Source organism: Mesoplodon bidens, assembly GCF_964165515.1.
Source record: "Mesoplodon bidens genome assembly, chromosome: 1".
Taxonomy (NCBI): Eukaryota; Metazoa; Chordata; class Mammalia; order Artiodactyla; family Ziphiidae; genus Mesoplodon; species Mesoplodon bidens.
In genome coordinates this window covers 119,859,930-119,878,436 of record NC_138176.1, presented here as the reverse complement: position 1 = coordinate 119,878,436, position 18,507 = coordinate 119,859,930, and the positions used below count along the sequence as shown (strand labels likewise).

At 41.9% G+C, this 18,507-nt stretch overlaps 1 protein-coding gene across 2 annotated transcripts in view; it reads left to right on the top strand.

Annotated features, from left to right (window-relative positions):
* CCDC6 (coiled-coil domain containing 6) overlaps positions 1-18,507 on the top strand; it is a 118,815-nt gene that overhangs the window by 94,828 nt on the left and 5,480 nt on the right. Inside the window, exons 8-9 of one of the 2 annotated variants that reach the window (XM_081241280.1) lie at positions 9,935-10,059; positions 11,129-12,475. In XM_081241280.1, the coding sequence (XP_081097406.1) occupies positions 9,935-10,059; positions 11,129-11,323 (320 nt within the window). In that variant the 3' untranslated portion in view covers positions 11,324-12,475. Of the gene's footprint in view, positions 1-9,934; positions 10,060-11,128; positions 12,476-18,507 lie in introns of those variants that run through there. The other variant, XM_081241281.1, reaches the window with a different exon arrangement.

Genomic DNA, 18,507 nt, shown 5'->3' with positions numbered 1-18,507 from the left:
ATACCTCATCTCCTTTTTATCCTCAGAATAATTAACGCAGGCGTCGTGTTAAAATTGAGGAAGCAGTCATTTGGTGGGTCTGTAGCTACTGGTCACATGGCCGGGAAGTGGCAGTGGCCAGGCAGGGCATGTCTTGCTTCACACAAAGCCTGTGTTCTTTCGAGCATGAGCTGCCTCCTGCTATTTCCACTGATGGGTGAGTGGGCCTCGGCCCTAGTAGGCAGGCCGTGCAAGAAGGAACTGGCTTCGCTTCTGCCTCTGGCTTTGCCCCTTAGAAGCCTTTCCCTCAAAGGCATGCTTGTCTTCATCTGACCCTGAAAAACTCTCTCCCCAGGGTCTCTGGCTCGGTACCCGCACAGCATGGGGCTTTCGGGCCAGGAGGGCAAGTAAATGATCCAGCAGGGAAGAAAGAGGAAGCAGGGGGCCGGAGTGGGGGGGCGGGCAAGTGGGATGGAGGGAGGAAAGAAAAGGTAGTCGGCCAAGGGATTGTATCTTGTGACTGAAGTGTCCAGGCTGATGTTCTTATGCGTGCTGGTAAACAGATTTTCAACAGAGTTGGGGAAAAAAGTGTGTGGGGAGGGGGGAAGGACGGTGGCGGAGCACTTTCACACAGAATACAGTGAGGTGACGGCTTACAAGGGTGGCAGCAATAAAGGTTATGTGGCTTCGGACAGTAAAACAGCTTCAGGTTAGGGTGACATCTCATTTTGTCTGTTGTAATAATTAGGCACCAGGGACGCCCTTCAGGTTGACAAAGGGGAAATGCTGCAGCCTCGCAGGTGGCCGTGGATAGTGGCAGGCAGGAGGGGCTTGGTTTTGTGAGTTTAGGATCCAGCCCAAGCACTGTGCTGCTGTGACTTTTTGTTTTTGTAAGAGGGGTGATTTTTAAAAAGTCCAACACGAAGTGTGGCAGCTTTTGTCCGCTTGGGGCCGGCACGCTCTCTGGCATGTGACGGGGAGGAGGGGCTGTGTGCAAACCACAAGGACTTTCTGTTGTAGATCCACAGCACAGTCGTCAGCTGTTCTTGCCCAGAGGATGTTCCTGAATCTGTTTCTCCTGCTCTGCAGTGGCCTTGAGGTCTCTCCAGAAGCTTCTCTCCCTAGCCGCCTCTCAGTTTTCCCCAAATACCACTTGGGTTTCGTTACCATGATAAAGGTTGTCTTAGCTTTCTGATTTATTGATGTAAAAGGAAGTCATGAGTTAGGAAGAAGCAAGAAGGAGGGAGGCTTTTATAGTTGATCGTGATGCTGATTCGTGTTAATATAAATTCAGGTTCTCTTTGATTTAGTTAAACCTACAGGCATGTAACTTCCAATTCATTAAATATAGTGTTGTGGTCATTTTTTTTTCACATGTAAATAAGATGAGTTTTAATATAATATTAACTATACACACATGCAGATACATACATATATACATAAACATGACAAGTAAAGTAAAGAATGGGTTAGCTACTTGTTTGAGACTCTTTGGTCAAGTTCATCTATTTAACTGGAACAATGAAACTTTGCTTACATAATGCAGGAAGGTTCCTCAAGTCTCTTTTTTTTTAATTTTTTTTTATTAGTTTCTGCTTTATAACAAAGTGAATCAGTCATACGTATACATCTGTTCCCACATCCCTTCCCTCATGCATCTCCCTCCCTCCCACCCTCCCCATCCCACCCCTCCAGGTGGTCACAAAGCACCGAGCTGATCTCCCTGTGCTCTGCGGCTGCTTTCCACTATCTATCTACCCTACGCTTGGTAGTGTATATATGTCCATGCCTCTCTCTCGCCTTGTCACAGCTTACCCTTCCCCCTCCCCATATCCTCAAGTCCATTCTCAAGTAGGTCTGTGTCTTTATTCCCGTTTTACCCCTAGGTTCTTCATGGCATTTTTTTTTAAATTCCATATATATGTGTTAGCATACGGTATTTGTCTTTCTCTTTCTGACTTACTTCACTCTGTATGACAGACTCTAGTGTGTTGTGGTCATTGAAGAAAGAAAAAAACAAAAGTGAGGCCTTGGTTGGGAATATTAACTTCTATGGTAACAAATACTCTGCAGGAAGATTTTATTCCATGCACAGAATTTTGGCTTTCGCTGCCCCTGTTCCTGTAATGTGGGACTTGCTTGTGTAGACAAGCTAGTTGGTTTTCCCTTAAACTACATCTTAATAAGTAACACCTAGGTTTTTTTTTTTCTCTCAGCCAGCCTTAGTGAGAACATTTGTATTGTATTTTAAATTCTATAATATCATCAAAGTAGATTATAATCTCCTATTTGGCGGTAGAATTACTCCTAATCTAGTCCATTGGATACATAATTCATTAGCAAAATCTGAATTTTCAAGTTTTCTTTTCACTTTATTTTTTTATTGGAAGAATTTGTGGTTCTCAGTATTAAGAATACCTAATCACTTCTTTAGTGGAATTATGCTGTTTGTTTAGTTTTCATTTCCATTTTAAGCATTTTGGCTCTTCTTCCCTTACCATTTCTGGTTATCATTGGCATTGCCAGTCTTGCATTTTCACTGACTTGGAATATTTTGAGGGCTATCTCACAATTTGATTGAAAGGTACATTTCCCAGTACTTATGAAAAATCTTCTTGCTTATGTATTCAGATTATATAGAGGGACAGTATTATTTTTTCAACAACTTTTTTCAGGTTGTTCACTATTTTATATAGCCTGAGAAAAAGACATTCCCAGTTAACATATTTTCATGTGCCTACATCAGCCATGGGGAATAATGAAGTTTTAAAAAGGATCTACACCCCACTAGCAACAGGCATACCCATCACCCAGATCTTGGTTTCTAATTCCATTCTCCAATGAAAAGAACTAGGGCTCCTGGAAGAAATGGATATTTCTAGAGCCTTGGGCAGGGAACATACAAGATGAACGTGGACAATCTGGTAATGCCAGAAAGTAAGGAGAAGGTCAAAAAACTGAAAGATGAGGATAGGTCCAAGAGACACAGGAGCTAACTGAAAGTGCTCCCAAAGGCCCAAATTGGAACAATTTGAGCAATAAAATAAAAAACGTAATGTTAGATTATAACCTAAACATAAAACAAATATGCATTGGTTCACACTGATATAAACAAATGACTAAGTAAATAAACACGGGAGAAGAGATAAATCACCTATACAGAAGAATTTCAAATAATTGACATAGAGACTCCATCTTCACAGAAGTGGAAATAGCTCCCTACTCTTTAAATGTGGGCTAAAGATAGGGACTTCCTTGCAAAGAATACAGTGTGAAAGGGAGGGGAAAAAAAAGAGTACCTTGGGACTTCCCTGGTGGTCCAGTGGTAAAAAATCCACCTTACAATGAAGGGGACGCGAGTTCAATCCCTGGTCAGGGAACTAAGATCCTACACGCCGTGGGCCAGCTAAGCCTGTGCGCCACAACTACTGAGCTCGCGCACCTCAACTAGAGCCCACGTGCTGCAGACTACAGAGTCCACGCTCTCTGGAACCCGTGCACCACAGCTACAGAGCCCGGGCTCCCTGGGGCCTGTGTGCCACAACTGGAGAGAAGCCCGCGCACCACAAGGAAGATCTCACGTGCCTCAACTAAGACCCGACACAGCCAAAAATAAATAAAATAACTAAATAAATAATAAAAAAAACTTCTTAGCTATTTAAAAAAAGAAAGTACCTTTACAGAGGAAAAACTTGACAGGCACTGCCTCATCTGGGAGATCAAGGTCAACATCGACAGTGGTCAGTCATGTCAGTAGTATGTACCCTTGATACGATGTGATGAGAAGGGCCCTTTACCTCTGTAGTCTTCCTCCTCAAAACGAATCACCCCAGTCTAACCACATGGAAAACATCAGACAGTAGAGGGACAGTCTGTCTATAAAATACCTGATCAATACACCTTAAAACTGACAAGGTCATCAAAAACAAGGAAGTTTGAGGAACTATCTCAGCCAAGAGGTGCCTAAGGAGACATGAAAACTAAAAAGCATGTGGTATCCTAAATGGGTTCCTGAAACAGGAAGAGGACATTAGGCAAAACCTCAGGAAATCCAGGTAACGTATGGACCTGAGTTAATAATAATGTGTCAACATTGGTTTATTAGTTGTGATGAAGGTACCACACTGGCATAAGAAGTTAATAATAGGGCATCTTTTGGAATTCCCCAGTGGTCCAGTAGTTAGGACTCCGCACTTTCACTCCTGAGGGCCTGGGTTCGATCCCTGGTTGGGGAACTAAGATTCCACAAGCCTTGGGGCATGGCCAAAAATAAATAAATAAATAATAATAATAATAATAATAATAATAATAATAATAATAATGATGATAATAACGGGGAATCTGAGTGTGTGAGATGCAGGAACTCTCTGTACTATTTTTGCCACTTTTCTGTAAACCTAAAACTATTCTAAAATAAAAAAAATTATTTTAAAGAAAGCTATTAACATAGATGAAATCACCTAGTCGTGGAAGATGGAGGGAGAAGAGAAAAACCCTCCCATCTGATCCTGAAGGATGTAATATTTAGAGGTCAGGTGCAGGAGGAAACCTGGCGAAGGAGATTGGGAAGTTGCTACCAGGGAAGGGGAAGGGAAACTGGTATCCGATGTCACTGAGGTTAAGATAAAGCATTTCAGCAGGAAGGGAGGGGTCAGCTTTGTCTGTCATTGCCCCAAGGTCAAGTGCAATGAAGGGTGGAGAGTAGCAGCACACCTGGCAGCACAGAAACACTGCTGGCCTTGGCAAGAGCAGCCTTGATGGAGTGATGGGGACAGAGCCAGATCAGAGAGCGTTAAAGAGGAAGTCGTATCTCTAGTGTATGAATGTTAACAGAGACATGTCTGACTTGTGGAAGTAAGATAAACTTCAAAGGAACAGAAGGTGTCTGCCTTCAGTTTGGTTCGACGATGCTTGTTTTTTTTTTTTTTCTTCCTTTAGCAAAGATTTATTAGAGGGAATTTGGGGGCAGTTGGAAGGGTATAAAGAAGCAGAAATAAAATCATCCAGAATCCTTTTATCCAAAGGCAGTGTTAATATTTTAGTGTTTTCAAGTGCCTCCTCTCCCTATCCCCCTGACCTCTTGCAATTTTCCTTTAGGTAGTTGGTTTCCTATGGATTATACACTTTGGTATCTTGATTCATTTTGCTCAGTGGTTTTTGGTCATGAATTGCTTTTCATGAGTCATTTAAAAAATTTGTTGTCTTGAGCTTGTGGACAGTGAAATAAATCTTAAAATTTTTACTCTAGTTAATGCATTTGTGTAGCACAGCAAGAGCAATTTATTCCAGGAATAGCTTTATAAAGCCACAGTATTCTGTTTAGGAGATATTTTCTACCTAGGTTTTTTGGGATTCTTATTGTTTATTGTATTCCTGGGCAAGAGGGTCAGATGCATGATGATTAAGGGAAAACAAAAACTAGTAAGACATGGTCTCTGGCCTCTAAGAGCTTATAGGTCCTAGGGAAGTAGGGGGCAAAACACAAGAAATAAGATAATCTTAATACAAGGCCAAGTATAATGAGTTTTATATATGTCTATTTTTTGTTTGCTTGTTTTTTAACAAGCAATGCCTTTTTATAGGTTTTAAATTTTTTTTATTTAATTAATTTATTTTTGGCTGTGTTGGATCTTCATTGCTGCACGTGGGCTTTCTCTAGTTGCGGCAGGCGGGTGCTACTCTTCATTGCGGTGCACGGGCTTCTCATTGCGGTGGCTTCTCTTGTTGGCGGAGCACAGGCTGTAGAGCTCAGGCTCAGTAGTTGTGGCACATGGGCTCAGTAGTTGTGGCTCATGAGTTCTAGAATGCAGGCTCGGTAGTTGTGGCACATGGGCTTAGTTGCTCTGTGGCAAGCGGGATCTTCCTGGACCAGGGCTTGAACCCACGTTCCCTGCATTGGCAGGTGGATTCTTAACCACTGCGCCACCAGGGAAGCCCGAATTTTATGTATTTTATATCCCCTAAAATGTTAAGTTGTGGTACACCCACTCAATGACATACTACCCAGCACTAAAAAGGAATTAACTTGATACACACAATAACTTGTATGGATCACAGGGGCATTGTGATGAATGAAAAACTAATCTGAAAGGGTTATATACTATATGACTTCATATCTATAACATTCTCAAAGTGACAAAATTACAGTGATGGAGCACAGATCAGTCGTTGCCAGGGGTTAGGATTAGAAGGAAGGGGTGACTATAAAGGGACAACACAAGGAAGCTTGTTTGTGGCTTTTTAACAGTTCTGTATCCAGATTGTGGTGATAATTACTTGGATCTACACAGGTGATAAAAATTACACCTGTACCCACACACACATGAAGAATGCATTAAAAACTGATGAAATCCAAATAAAGGGTGTACCTTAGTCACTTGTATTGGACCAGTGTCAATTTTCTGGTTTTGACAGTGTGCTGTGGTTATGTAAGATATCACTGGGGGGAGCTGGGTGAAGGGTAGACAGGGACCCTGTTGTATTTTTGCAACTTCTTACGAATCACAAACTATTTCAAAATAAAAAGTTAGGATAAAATTAAAAGATATAATTAAAAAAATGCTAAATACTTTAAAGAGAGTTTCAAAGAAGAGAGAGCTCCCAGCTTAGAGAGCTTTTGAGAAGAGCCCTGAAGGAGAGGTTAATGAGCTGAAACATGCTGAGCCCTTCCTTTGTGCCAGGAACTCATTTCATCCTCACAACAACCTCACGCAGTCACTGTGATAATCTCATTTCACAGTTGAGGGATCTAAAGTCCACTGTCGCTCAGCACCAAGTGGCAAAACTAGAGCCCGAGATACTATGGCAGTCAGCTCTGGAGTCTGGGCTCTTTGCCCCTCCAAAGGCTGAGTGAGGTCCTGACTGACAAGGGGAGAAGGAGAAACCCAAGTCCTGCAGTAAAGAGAAGACATCCCAGGCAAAGGCCATGGTGGGAACTGAGACGTGGAGGTCAGAATCAAGAGTGATCGGGTCACCGTGGTTCTTATCACTGGCTGCCCTGGGGCCCTGCTCCCCATAGATTCGGACTCACTTGATTTGGGGTCGGACGAGGGCTTTGATTCTTGGTATTGAGAACCACTGACCTAGAACATCAGGAGATAGTTTGGAGCCAAATGCAGGCCTTTTTAATAGCCAGAGAAGGGACTTTTTTTTTTTTTTTTAATTTGGGCAGGCAATGGGCTTGATCTTATTTATTTATTTTGTATTATGAATCGAACCTCCTGAGCTTCTCTATCTGGGGATAAGGACCTGCTTTCAAAGCTTTTCTCTTAAATTTCACCACTTTCATAAGAAATGGAATTAGGGTTGTATTTCCCAAAGTTGTTTAAAGAAAACCCCTTCTTCCCTCCCCAAGCTGAACGAAGTTCTTGCAGTACAAATACAAGTCACGGTAAATGACCACTGAGCTCCCAAAGACTCGTGCTTTACCCCAGACCTCCATTTTGTACATGTAAACCAAAAATCCACAATTGGAAATGGAAATATGTCAGATAGAAAGCAGCACCACTAGTTGATAGTCAAAGCAAGAAATAAAATCCTTAACAATAAATGTTGAGGGCACAGACAAATTCTGGGACAAGACAACTAAAGATAGGTGTGGTGGCTGCATGTCTCAACTGTGGAAGTCAAAAGACACTATAGAAGAGCGTCTTTAAGGACTTCCCTGATAGTCCAGTCGTTAAGACTGCTCGACCACTACAGGGATACGGGTTCAATCCCTGGTCAGGGAACTAAGATCTGGGCATTAAACTTTGGAGCTGATTCTGGGGTCCTAGATGAAGACTATGCAGAAGGTTATAGTGGGCTGAGGGTTTTTCTTCCTTGAATATCAGTTTCTTTGGGGGGAACATTGGCGTATATAGGGCTTTTTGTTTTCTTCATTGAATATCCTGAAGTTGCCAAGTTCTCAGTGGTGATTTTTTTGTTTGCTTTGTGGCTGCTATACACACCCATTGGTTTTGTCTCGTTATTATTGGTATATCTTTTGACACTTACCCTTTTCTTGCATCTGATTTTTACCCCTTTGCTCTATTTTTTCCACTTTACTCTTGTTTCTTCTCATGTCTTCTACTTCTGTACATCTCAGTTGGACTCCTGTCAAGGCTGGACTTTGGTTTTTTTTAGTTGTCATAAGAACACTTTACATGAGATCTACCCTCTTAACACATTATTAACTGTACAGTACAGTATTATTAAAAAAGCACAATGGGGCTTCCCTGGTGGCGCAGTGGTTAAGAATCCACCTGCCAATGCAGGGGACATGGGTTCGAGCCCTGTTCCGGGAAGATCCCACATGCCACGGAGCAACTAAGCCCGTGTACCTCAACTACTGAGCCTGCGCTCTAGAGCCCACATGCCACAGCTAGTGAAGCCCGCACACCTAAAGTCCGTGTTCAGCGACAAGAGAAGCCACCGCAATGAGAAGGCCACACACCACAACCAAGAGCCCGCTCGCCACAACTAGAGAAAGCCCACAAGCTCAACGCAACCAAAAATAAAATAAATTAAAAAAAAAACAATGTTGTGCAGTAGATCTCTAGAACTTATTCTTCTTATAAAATTGAAACTTTGTGCCCATCGAACAACAGTCCCCCATTTCCTCTACCCCCAGCCCCTGGCAACCACTGTTGTGCTCTCTGCTTCTGTGAGTTTGACCTAGATCCCTCATGTATGTGGTATCATGCAGTATCTGTCCTTCTGTTACTGGCTTATATTAGCATAATGTCCTCCAGGTTCATCCATGTTCTTTTTTAAAGGAATTTTCTTCTTTTTAAGGGCTAAATAATATTCCATTGTGTGTATATACCATGTTTTCTTTATCCACTCATCTGTTGATGATGAACTTTTAGGTTGTTTCTACGTCTTGGCTACTGTGAATAGTGTAGTAATGAACACATGAGTGCAAATTTCTTTTCAAGATCCTATTTTCAATCCTTTTGGATAATAACCAGAAGTGGGATTGCTGGATCATATGGTAGTTCTATTTTTAACTTTTTGAGGTAGCTCCATACTGCTCTCCATAGTGGCTATACCGATGTACATTCCCATTAGCAGTTCCCTTTTCTCCACATCCTTGCCAACATTTTAAAAATGTTTTTTATTTTTATTTTTTATAATAGCCATCCCAACAGGTGTAACATGATATCCTATTATGATTTTGATTTGCTTTTGCCTGATGATTAGTGAAGCTGAGCATCTCTTCATATACCTATTGTCCATTTGTATGTTGTCTTTGGAAAAATGTCTATTCAAGTCATTTGCCCATTTTTAAATCAGGTTATTTATTTGCTTTTGAGTTGTAGGAGTTCCTTGTATATTTTGGATACTAATCCCTTATCTGATATATGATTTGTAAATATTTTCTCCCATTCCATAGGTTACCTTTCTGTTGATTATTTCCTTTGCTGAACAGAAGCTTTTTAGTATGCTGTAGTCCTACTTGGCTATTTTTGCTTTGCTGGCTGTGCTTTTGGTGTCATATCTAAGAAATCATTACTAAGACCAATGTCATAAAGCTTTCCCCCTGTATTTCCTTCTAGGAGTTTTATGGTTTCAGGTCTTATATTTAGGTATTTAATGCATTTTGAGTTGATTTTTGTGTATGGTGTAAGATAGGGCTCCACTTTCATTCTTTTTGCACATGAATCTCCAGTTTTCCCAGCACCGTTTGTTGAAGAGACTACCCTTTCCACATTGCATATTCCTGGCACCTTCACTGAAGATTATCTGACCATTTATGTGTGCACTTATTTCTGGCCTGTCTAGTCTGTACCAGGGCTTGACTTTTATATCCCTTGTTATCCATCCAGCAGGCCATTTGGTGAGCCCACCACTCCTCTTACCTGTTTGCATTTTTGTGGGTGACTAAGAACTGCATTTTAAAGCCTCCTAGATGCTTAAAGACACCAGATAGTTGAGTTTGTAATAATACTTACAAGTTGTTGTTACATTTCAGGTCTCTCGTATGCAAGTCACACAGTTGGTTTCACGCCACCAACTTCACTGACTAGAGCCGGAATGTCTTATTACAATTCCCCAGGTCTTCATGTGCAGCATATGGGAGCATCCCACGGTATCACAGTAAGTATCCATGGGGCAGGAAGCAGCGCTTTCCTCCTGATGGTGGTAGCGACTAGTCCTCTGTGGGAGCCAACATTGATATCCTTGGACATTTACCTTTCTTCTTCCTTCCTTCCTTCAGTTCACCTTAAACTTCTAGAGACCTCCGAATAGTTTGATGCTACATTCTGGTGTTGAAACTAAAATCCTTCCCAGGAGGCAAAACTTCACCTTCATTTTCTATGAAATATTGCCCTTTGTGAAACGTAATTTGACCTCCGACCTATGCCTCGTTTGAACTCTAGCCAGCTCCTTGCCATAGCGAATTATCGTTGGTTGCCATAATGTCTAAAATATTTATTGTCCGCACCTTCACAGTTCACTGACCCTCAGTATTCTTCCTGAAATTAGACTTGTTTCTAGTTTCATCCAGAATTTTCTTTCCTGGAATTAGAAGGAGCCTTAAGTGTATCTGGTTCAAACTCTACTCAGGGGAGTGTTTTCATTAGAGCTGGCTATTTAGTTGACTAATAGACCGGTTAGAAATGTCGCTAATTGGGGTTTGAGAATAGGGTAGAACTGAGGGTATTCCCAATGAGGGAATCTTGAAAAGAAGAACCCCATTCTCTAAAAAAAGCATGTAAGATATTTCTGAATCTGTTTTGCTGGTTCGATGAGCTTTACATTAAAGCAGGAACGTTTGTGGTTGAGCTGTAGCTTTCATGATATTGACAACTTGTTTGAGGGACAGAAGGAACTGGAGACACACAACGAACAGAGAAGATTTAAGGGGAGCACGTGACAGCTGTTTTTTAATTTTAGGACTGTCTCATGGAAGGGTGGAACTCCAGTCGTTCGGTCGATGCACGTTTCATAGGGATTTTGCGTAGCTTTTTCATAGATGTCGGTGTAAACTCTACCTTGTTGAAGTTTTCCTGACAGGTTCAGAAACCAGTAGGGATGGACAAGGACCTCGCTGGTGTTTGGTCTCTGTTGGTCCGCTTTGGGGCAGCCTGGGCTCCGAGTCACGCTGGGTTAGGGATGAGCCGTCTGTGCCTGCTCTGACCTGCTGTTCCTGTCCTGTCTACAGAGGCCTTCACCGCGGAGGAGCAACAGCCCTGACAAATTCAAACGGCCCACGCCGCCTCCGTCTCCCAACACACAGACCCCCGTCCAGCCTCCGCCACCTCCACCTCCGCCACCCATGCAGCCCGCGGTCCCCTCGGCAGCCACCTTGCAGCCCGCCCCCTCGCAACATTCGGTGCACCCCTCCTCCCAGCCTTAATGCATGTGCGCAGTCCGAACCTCACGTTGGGACTCGTTCGTGCAGTGGAGCCGTCGACTCAAGACGCCACAGGCTTCCTTCCCTGGCATATTCGGATCTGACTTATTTGCACTGAGGTTATCTAGGCTTCACTATTCATTGTGTTGTAAATGTGTGTCGGAAACGCAGCCAGTGTTGTGGGTCTACAACACTAAACAGACGACTTTCTCCATCGGTGTTTTACTTGAATCTTCATGTGCGTCCATTCCCTGGCTGGGACATCGGCTATTCGACTATTTGGTAGTTCAGCAGCGGTGTGCAATTTTTTTTGCTTGGCCCCAGAGCTTCATTTTCCTGGCTTTTAGGTTTGTAAAATAAAAAGGGATATCTTTTTTATATTTTTTTTCCCATGAATTTGCAGAAAATTACTGAGCTGTTATTACCCCCCCCCATTAGAATAGTGTTTACCAAGCATACCAGTAATTCAGCACTACAATTCAGACCTTTGAAAATCTAGCTCTCACTATAGAATGGGAAGTTGGATGCATCAGTGCCCAAGACAATGTTTAATAGAGCTTTCTACGGATACACTTTGTATGGGTTATTTTCAGTATATCTCAACGTCCATGTCTCTTGTAAAACAGATCTCCTGAAGTATTGGATCACATGGCTGTACCTTTTCCACATACATGGGATAGATAATTATCGTATATCCGGGTGTGAGTCTTTCTTTATCCTTGATGTTACCCTACCCAAACTGGCCCTCTCACGTGAGTCGATAACTGTTGTCCTACCCGCCAGTGGTTGCGATGGCTGATTAGAATGTGCTGTGTGATTTCTGCTGCAGAAGGCAATGTGATGGTGACAGAAATAGCTAATTTCCCTTTACATTCTTTACTTGCGTCCCCCTAAAATAGAGTTCGAACAGATATTTTAAAGGTGCAGAGTACTATGAGAAAATACTATGTGAAATGAACATTATAGGAACATCTTGGCACAATGGCCAAAATACTTTATTGCTGGTAGGAAAGAGGCATAGAGGAAAGTAGCACATTAGCGTTGAGGACTGCTTAGTTCGCCCAGTAAAAGCAAGCGCAGTGTACAAAGAAGTATATCCTGAATGCGTCATTTCCATTCATTTAGCACAAATAAATCGTTTGGTTTCACTTTAAAGTGGAACGCTGTGAGTCTTTTCTTAACACTTGGCAACACCTTTATTTTGGCTTTTCAGCAGTTACTGTTTTGTACTTTGGTAGTAAAGTGATTCTTACCACCTGTGTTTGCATATTTATATATGCTGTGGACAAAAATAACTTACTAGAGAATGTATATTTTATGATGAGAATGTGTATCTGTTGGATATAATCAGAGAACTGAAAATTAATTTATCCGTAATTTTTTAGAGTCCATGTTTTGTGACGGCCATCTCTAATAGCTAGCTCTTTATTGAACACACCCCTAACCATAAGGAACCACGACATTGTAGATATTTAATATTGTACAGTAGAGAAGCCTCCATTTTTGCCTTTGAATGCATATTTAAGAGCTACAGAATGAGAAAAGGTCTCGCTGGCTAATAGTGTTTGACTAGCATCTTAAGAACTTGAGAGTAAAAGCAACAATAGGATTTTTTTTTTTTTTTGGCTCCTTCAGTTTCCACCTCCAGACTGAGAGTGTCACTCCTCAGTCATTTGAAAGAAATCGTAGGTCTCTATAAATTTTATTTATAATGTGTAATATGCATAATCATAGTACAGTTTTCAAATATGGGGAAGAAGTTTGGCATTTAATTATTGAGGCTTGAGGTTTTTAATTCAGTCAGATGGGGTCTTGTCCAACCCAGGGATTTCACCAACGGCTCACCGTCCCTCCTGGCACCTGGCCATTTTGAGGAATTCTGACAGCAGGCAAACAAATATTGCCCGCATCGTACAGTTCTCAGTTTTTCTTATAGGAGAAATGGTATATGTTTACAAGAATCTTCTGTGAGACTATAGATTTCAGTGCTGTTGGATAGTGTCTTGCGCTCAAGCAAGAAAGTGCAAAATGTAATCATCTTCCCTCCACTTGCTAGCAATTTAGTGACCTCATGAAAGCACAAAAGTCAAAACATTGCCCTGTGGTGACTGAAAAAAGCACTTGGAGTGAGCAGACAGTGTTCTGATAAATGCCTTTTGGAGACAGGTTCTTGACATCCAGACTTCTACAGAAATGTAGCGCCGGTTTCCTTAGACTAGTCATTTCATTGCAAAATAAAACACAGCTCCTTCAAACAGCACTTTTTCACTATAAATCTAGTTGCCTCTCCCGGTGGACATTCTGGATTGATAGAACAAACACTACTCTTTTGAAATGATGCTGTTTCATGTCCTGTTTGAGTGTTTTATGACCCCGTGTGGAGCCTGTCACACTTGGGCAGTACCTGCTAGGGCAGCTCCTTGGCAAAAGTTTAGCCCCCAGGGACCCCGAAGATTCCAACCCCAAGGCCACGAGAAGCCGACTTATCTGGGGCACTTCTCGTGGGGGCTGAACTTGGTTCCTGCTATTCCTGTTGCCCACCCGCCCAGGGCAACCCCGGACTGACTCCCAGAGGCCCCAGAGGCCTTGGAAGGCAGGTGGGAGCCACAGCAGGTTCAGTAGCTTCATTTTCCTGTCTTGCTGACAGAGACCCTTGGCTACCACTGTGCTGCTAGTAGGATAAGTACTCTTCGCCAGATGACCATGCCTTTTATATAAAACCAAATTACTTTCCCTAACACCTGAGGCCTCTCTGGGCTCTGAACTGTTCTCTCTCATCCAGCATGCTGGCATTCTAGACAGACTTCTAGAGATTTGGCAGATGGTGGAAGTATTTAAGATTTGATTTAACTTGCTCCTTTGTTAATTGAAAGGAGTTTTAAATTCTGAGCTCCTGAGAGACTGACCACAACCATGGAATGAATGTGTGACCAGAATGTGGCTTTGACACCAAGTGCTTGCTGCCCCTTTGTAATCGGCTTCTAACTGATTTGACCAGAAATAACGGATAATGTGAATTTTCCTTAACTGTTCAATTGTAGGAAGATAGAATATGTATTGCCCTTTGTTAGGTAGACACAAACTTTTCCTGCACGAAGCCTTGCTTGTAGAGGATGCCCAATAAGGCAAGAAAAAGCATAGTAACTTGTGCTTGGAGAGCTCACTATTTTTATCTTATCAGTACAGAAGAAATATTTCTGCGTAACTTGATCTTCTATCTAGTACTTGTCTTGTAGGTGACCAACACTGAAAACTTTGTAGTGATGACTACCAAAGAAATACATAGTAAAACAACCTTTTATGTCCAAATTACTAAAGATCCAGCCATTGACGCTGCTACGTGAGTTCCATGCTCAAGAGCCATTGTAAGAGATTAAGGGGTTTTTAGGTTTTGGGGTTTTTTTTTTTTTTCTTGTTGTTTTTGGGGTTTTTAGTTTTCTTTTTTCCTTTTTCTCTTTAATTTTTTTTTTTGATAAAACATACACACACAGCTGTTAGCATAACATTATGGGGGGCATGCTTCAGTATGCTCAGCAGTTGTGGTTAACTGCTGAGCCCTGGTTGCCTCTTGCTAGGCAATGGAAGGAATCCTATGTTCATGACAGCGTGGGTGCTGTGTGTGTGCACATGTGTGTGCATTCATGCCTTAACTCGGGTTACTGCTCGACTTTAGTTCTGCACTTAGTCTGCACCGTCATCTAGGTTGTATTGTACATCTCGATCTGAACTTCATCCTGGCAAAAACAAAGTTGCAGGCACAACAGTTTGAGAATGCATTCCCCAGCAGAGCGTTGGATCAGGTTGACCCTGAGCCTTCTTTGGACTTTCTTTGGAACTAGGCATGGACAGCAAAAGTGGACTCTGTCCCACGGAAGGACATCAGCCAGGAAGAGAGGAGCGCCCACTGCTAGCGTGTCTTTGGCCTCTGTGTACCTGTGCACACTGTACGGTGTTCATGATAGCTTGTCTACAACGTGACTAGGTTGGAGTTCTGGTCATAGTGGCAATCTTGACATTCTTGGTCAGAGTTTAGAGAGATGTAAGACTTCCAGTTAATGTCTTATTTACTTCTTTATGTTGAGTAGTCTTTGATACATGTGCTGAATCAGAAACCTAAATAAAGATAATTTTTTAAAATGAACCTCTTGAGCTTTATACGCTATCTCTTTCTTTCTGGTCTTTGAGTCGGAAAATGAACATGGTTTCCCTGTGATTTCTGATAGACATCCAGCTTAGATTCTGAATACTAAAGGCTGCCTTAGAAAGTGAACTTAAGACGAGGACACAAAAGGGATTGGTACTGCTCTGTTTCTGAATCAGGATGCTGGTTACCTGGATGTATTGAGTTTTTGAAAATTCGTTGAGCTGTGCGTTTATGATCTGCGCACTGTTCCATATCTGTGTTGTATTTCACTTGAAAACCATAAACCTAGCAGATTATGAAAAGGAAAGGAAAACCACACTCATTCCCAAAATGTTACGTATAAAGGAAAGGAAAACCACACTCATTCCCAAAATGTTACGTATAAACAATTAGATATATGTATATACGCGCACATATATAGTCAGGCTTTGGAAATTACATTCAGTATATTAGCTTATTCTTAAATTTTTAAGTCTGTTTGTATGGTTTTTTCTTCCTTCGTATAGGAAGCATGGCTTCAGAATGGGTTCTAGGTTCGAGTACCACTTCCTTCACTGGCTCAGTTACTTAACCTCCCTGGAACTCAAGTTTCTTACCTGTAAAATAACAATACTGTATGCCTTGCTAAGATGAGAAAATCAAGATGAAACCCTCTAGTACAGACCTTCACATATACAATAAGACACAAGTCCTTTCCATGTCCATTCCTTTAGGTAGAAAGGTAGAATGAATATTTGGGGTGATGTTTTATACACCTTGCATTTTAGGAAGCCCCTAGCAGTTAGTCCACGTTCTGTAGGGGAAAAGCACAGACTTAGGATCCTGCCCTAGGAGCATAGTTTTCAAGAACACAGTTGTGATATCGTCTTAGGAGTGTGAACTGTTTAAATCTAGGTCCTTTTCCATATTAAAAAGAGCTAACTAAACCTTGAGTGAGTCTTGACTCACTCTGGCTTAAGCAAGATCTCCTATTAACTATTAGTTAATGAAAAGAGTTTTTAATTTGATTCGTCCTTTGGTGAATTGACCAAAATCTCAAAATGCCTCTGTTCTCATGATAGCGAGGTTTTCGTTGTAACTTGATGAAAATGTTGACCAAGAAATTACCCAGGACCTCTGAATTTAGGACTTGGCTGCATCTGCCAGCTTCAGTTTTCTATCTATATAGTGGAGATAGCCATTTTTATTTCATGTAGAATTTGAAGAAAATGAGATTCAAAATGAAGTGCTTTAACAACATGTAAGTTATAAAGTTTAAGCTATATGTACACTTTTTTCTTCTAACACCTTTTAGAGGCTGCGTGTCCACGTGGTGCTTCTAAGATTGAAACTGTTGGTTTAGAAACTTCTTTTGTGTTTACATAAAACTCTGTAGGTAAATCTGGGTCCTTGTTTTAACGTACGTATGGGCTATTTAAATTAAAAAATACTTGGGGAAATTCAATTGTATTCACTAATGTCTAATTCAGGCCCAAACTTTTAAACATTCTCTTTAGAAACAGGAAGACAGCAGTGCATGGTAAATATGGTGTGTGTCTAATGTTTCTGTCAACACGAGATGTTGAATTTCTGTCCTTTAAAGTTTTTTTTTCTATCTTTCACATCACCCCCATTTCCATATTACATTGAATCCTTTTGAACTAAATGTATTTAGATCTTTTTCTAAAGATCGTATTTTCTGATACCCTACTAATGATTGAGTGCAACTTTCAAGATTACTAATTATCCCAAAAAGAGAGCTTAGTAATTAATCTGAAAATTTTTCATCTTAAAAATCAAGAAGGGCTTCCCTGGTGGCGCAGTGGTTGAGAGTCCGCCTGCCAATGCAGGGGACACGGGTTCGTGCCCCGGTCTGGGAAGATCCCACATGCCGCGGAGCGGCTGGGCCCGTGAGCCATGGCCGCTGAGCCTGCGCGTCCGGAGCCTGTGCTCCGCAACGGGAGAGGCCACAACAGTGAGAGGCCCGCATACTGCAAAAAAAAAAAAAAAAAAAAAAAAAAATCAAGAAAAGGAAAAGCCAGACTCAGAAGTGAAACAAGATGATAGGATTGGTAGACAAGGATGTGAAAACAGCCATTATAAACATTCTTCGTGCATTCTAGAAGGCAGAAGAATACACGAGCGTGATAAGGAAAATGAAACATAAAAAAGCCTCCAGTTGAACTTCTAGAGACAGAAAATACAGTATATGAAATACGTAAAGCAACAAAAAAGTCTTTTGTGGATTCGTATTTGTGCTCTTTAAGTGTTCTTTTGAAAGGCAACTGCTGAAATTCAAGTTAAGCCCCCTTAACCTACTTTTCTCCCACCGCATCTCCCCAGGGATAGCTTTGTCTGGGTCCTGGTGAAATGCTATTGGGAAATTATTAACCTGGGGAACTGACTGACTACTGCTATTTGTTACTTTAATGTTGGGCACGAAGCCTCAGATTTAAGGTACCCAAGTACAGTAGAAAGTGTCCTGTGGGTTCAGGTCTGGCCTAAGTCCAGTTTTATGGGCTTTGGTTTCCTTACCTACAAGATAAGAATGAGAATGTATTACGGAGTCCAAGCTTGCACTGCTCACCAGATGACAGGCCGTTACATCGAGAGATGAGTTGGGGCAAGGAACAGCGACTTTATTTGAAAAGCCAGCCAACTGAGAAGGTGGTGGACTAGTGTCCCAAAGTACCATCTTACCAGGGATAGAATTCAGGCTTCTTTTATACTAAAAAGGGACGGGGGGTGGGGCGGGATGGAGGTTGGTTGGTGCAGGCTTTGTGGCGCCGGGATGCTTTGTTCTTACAGCGGTCCACATAGATCTGGCCGCTGTGTTCCCTGTGCACCTCCAACCAGACAGATGTTATTCTCTGTTCTGCAACTTTGCATCTCTGAAGGTCAGAGCCTTGAGAGTCCTCCTGTGTATTTCAGGCTGTGGGCAACATTCTTTTCCAGAGGTGCAGAGCCAGCACAACTGAGTACAGGCCACAGAGCACAGGGGTTAGAGCTAAAGGAATAGATGTAATACGCTGTCACGTTTGTTCTTCTCTGTTACAAATGGGGT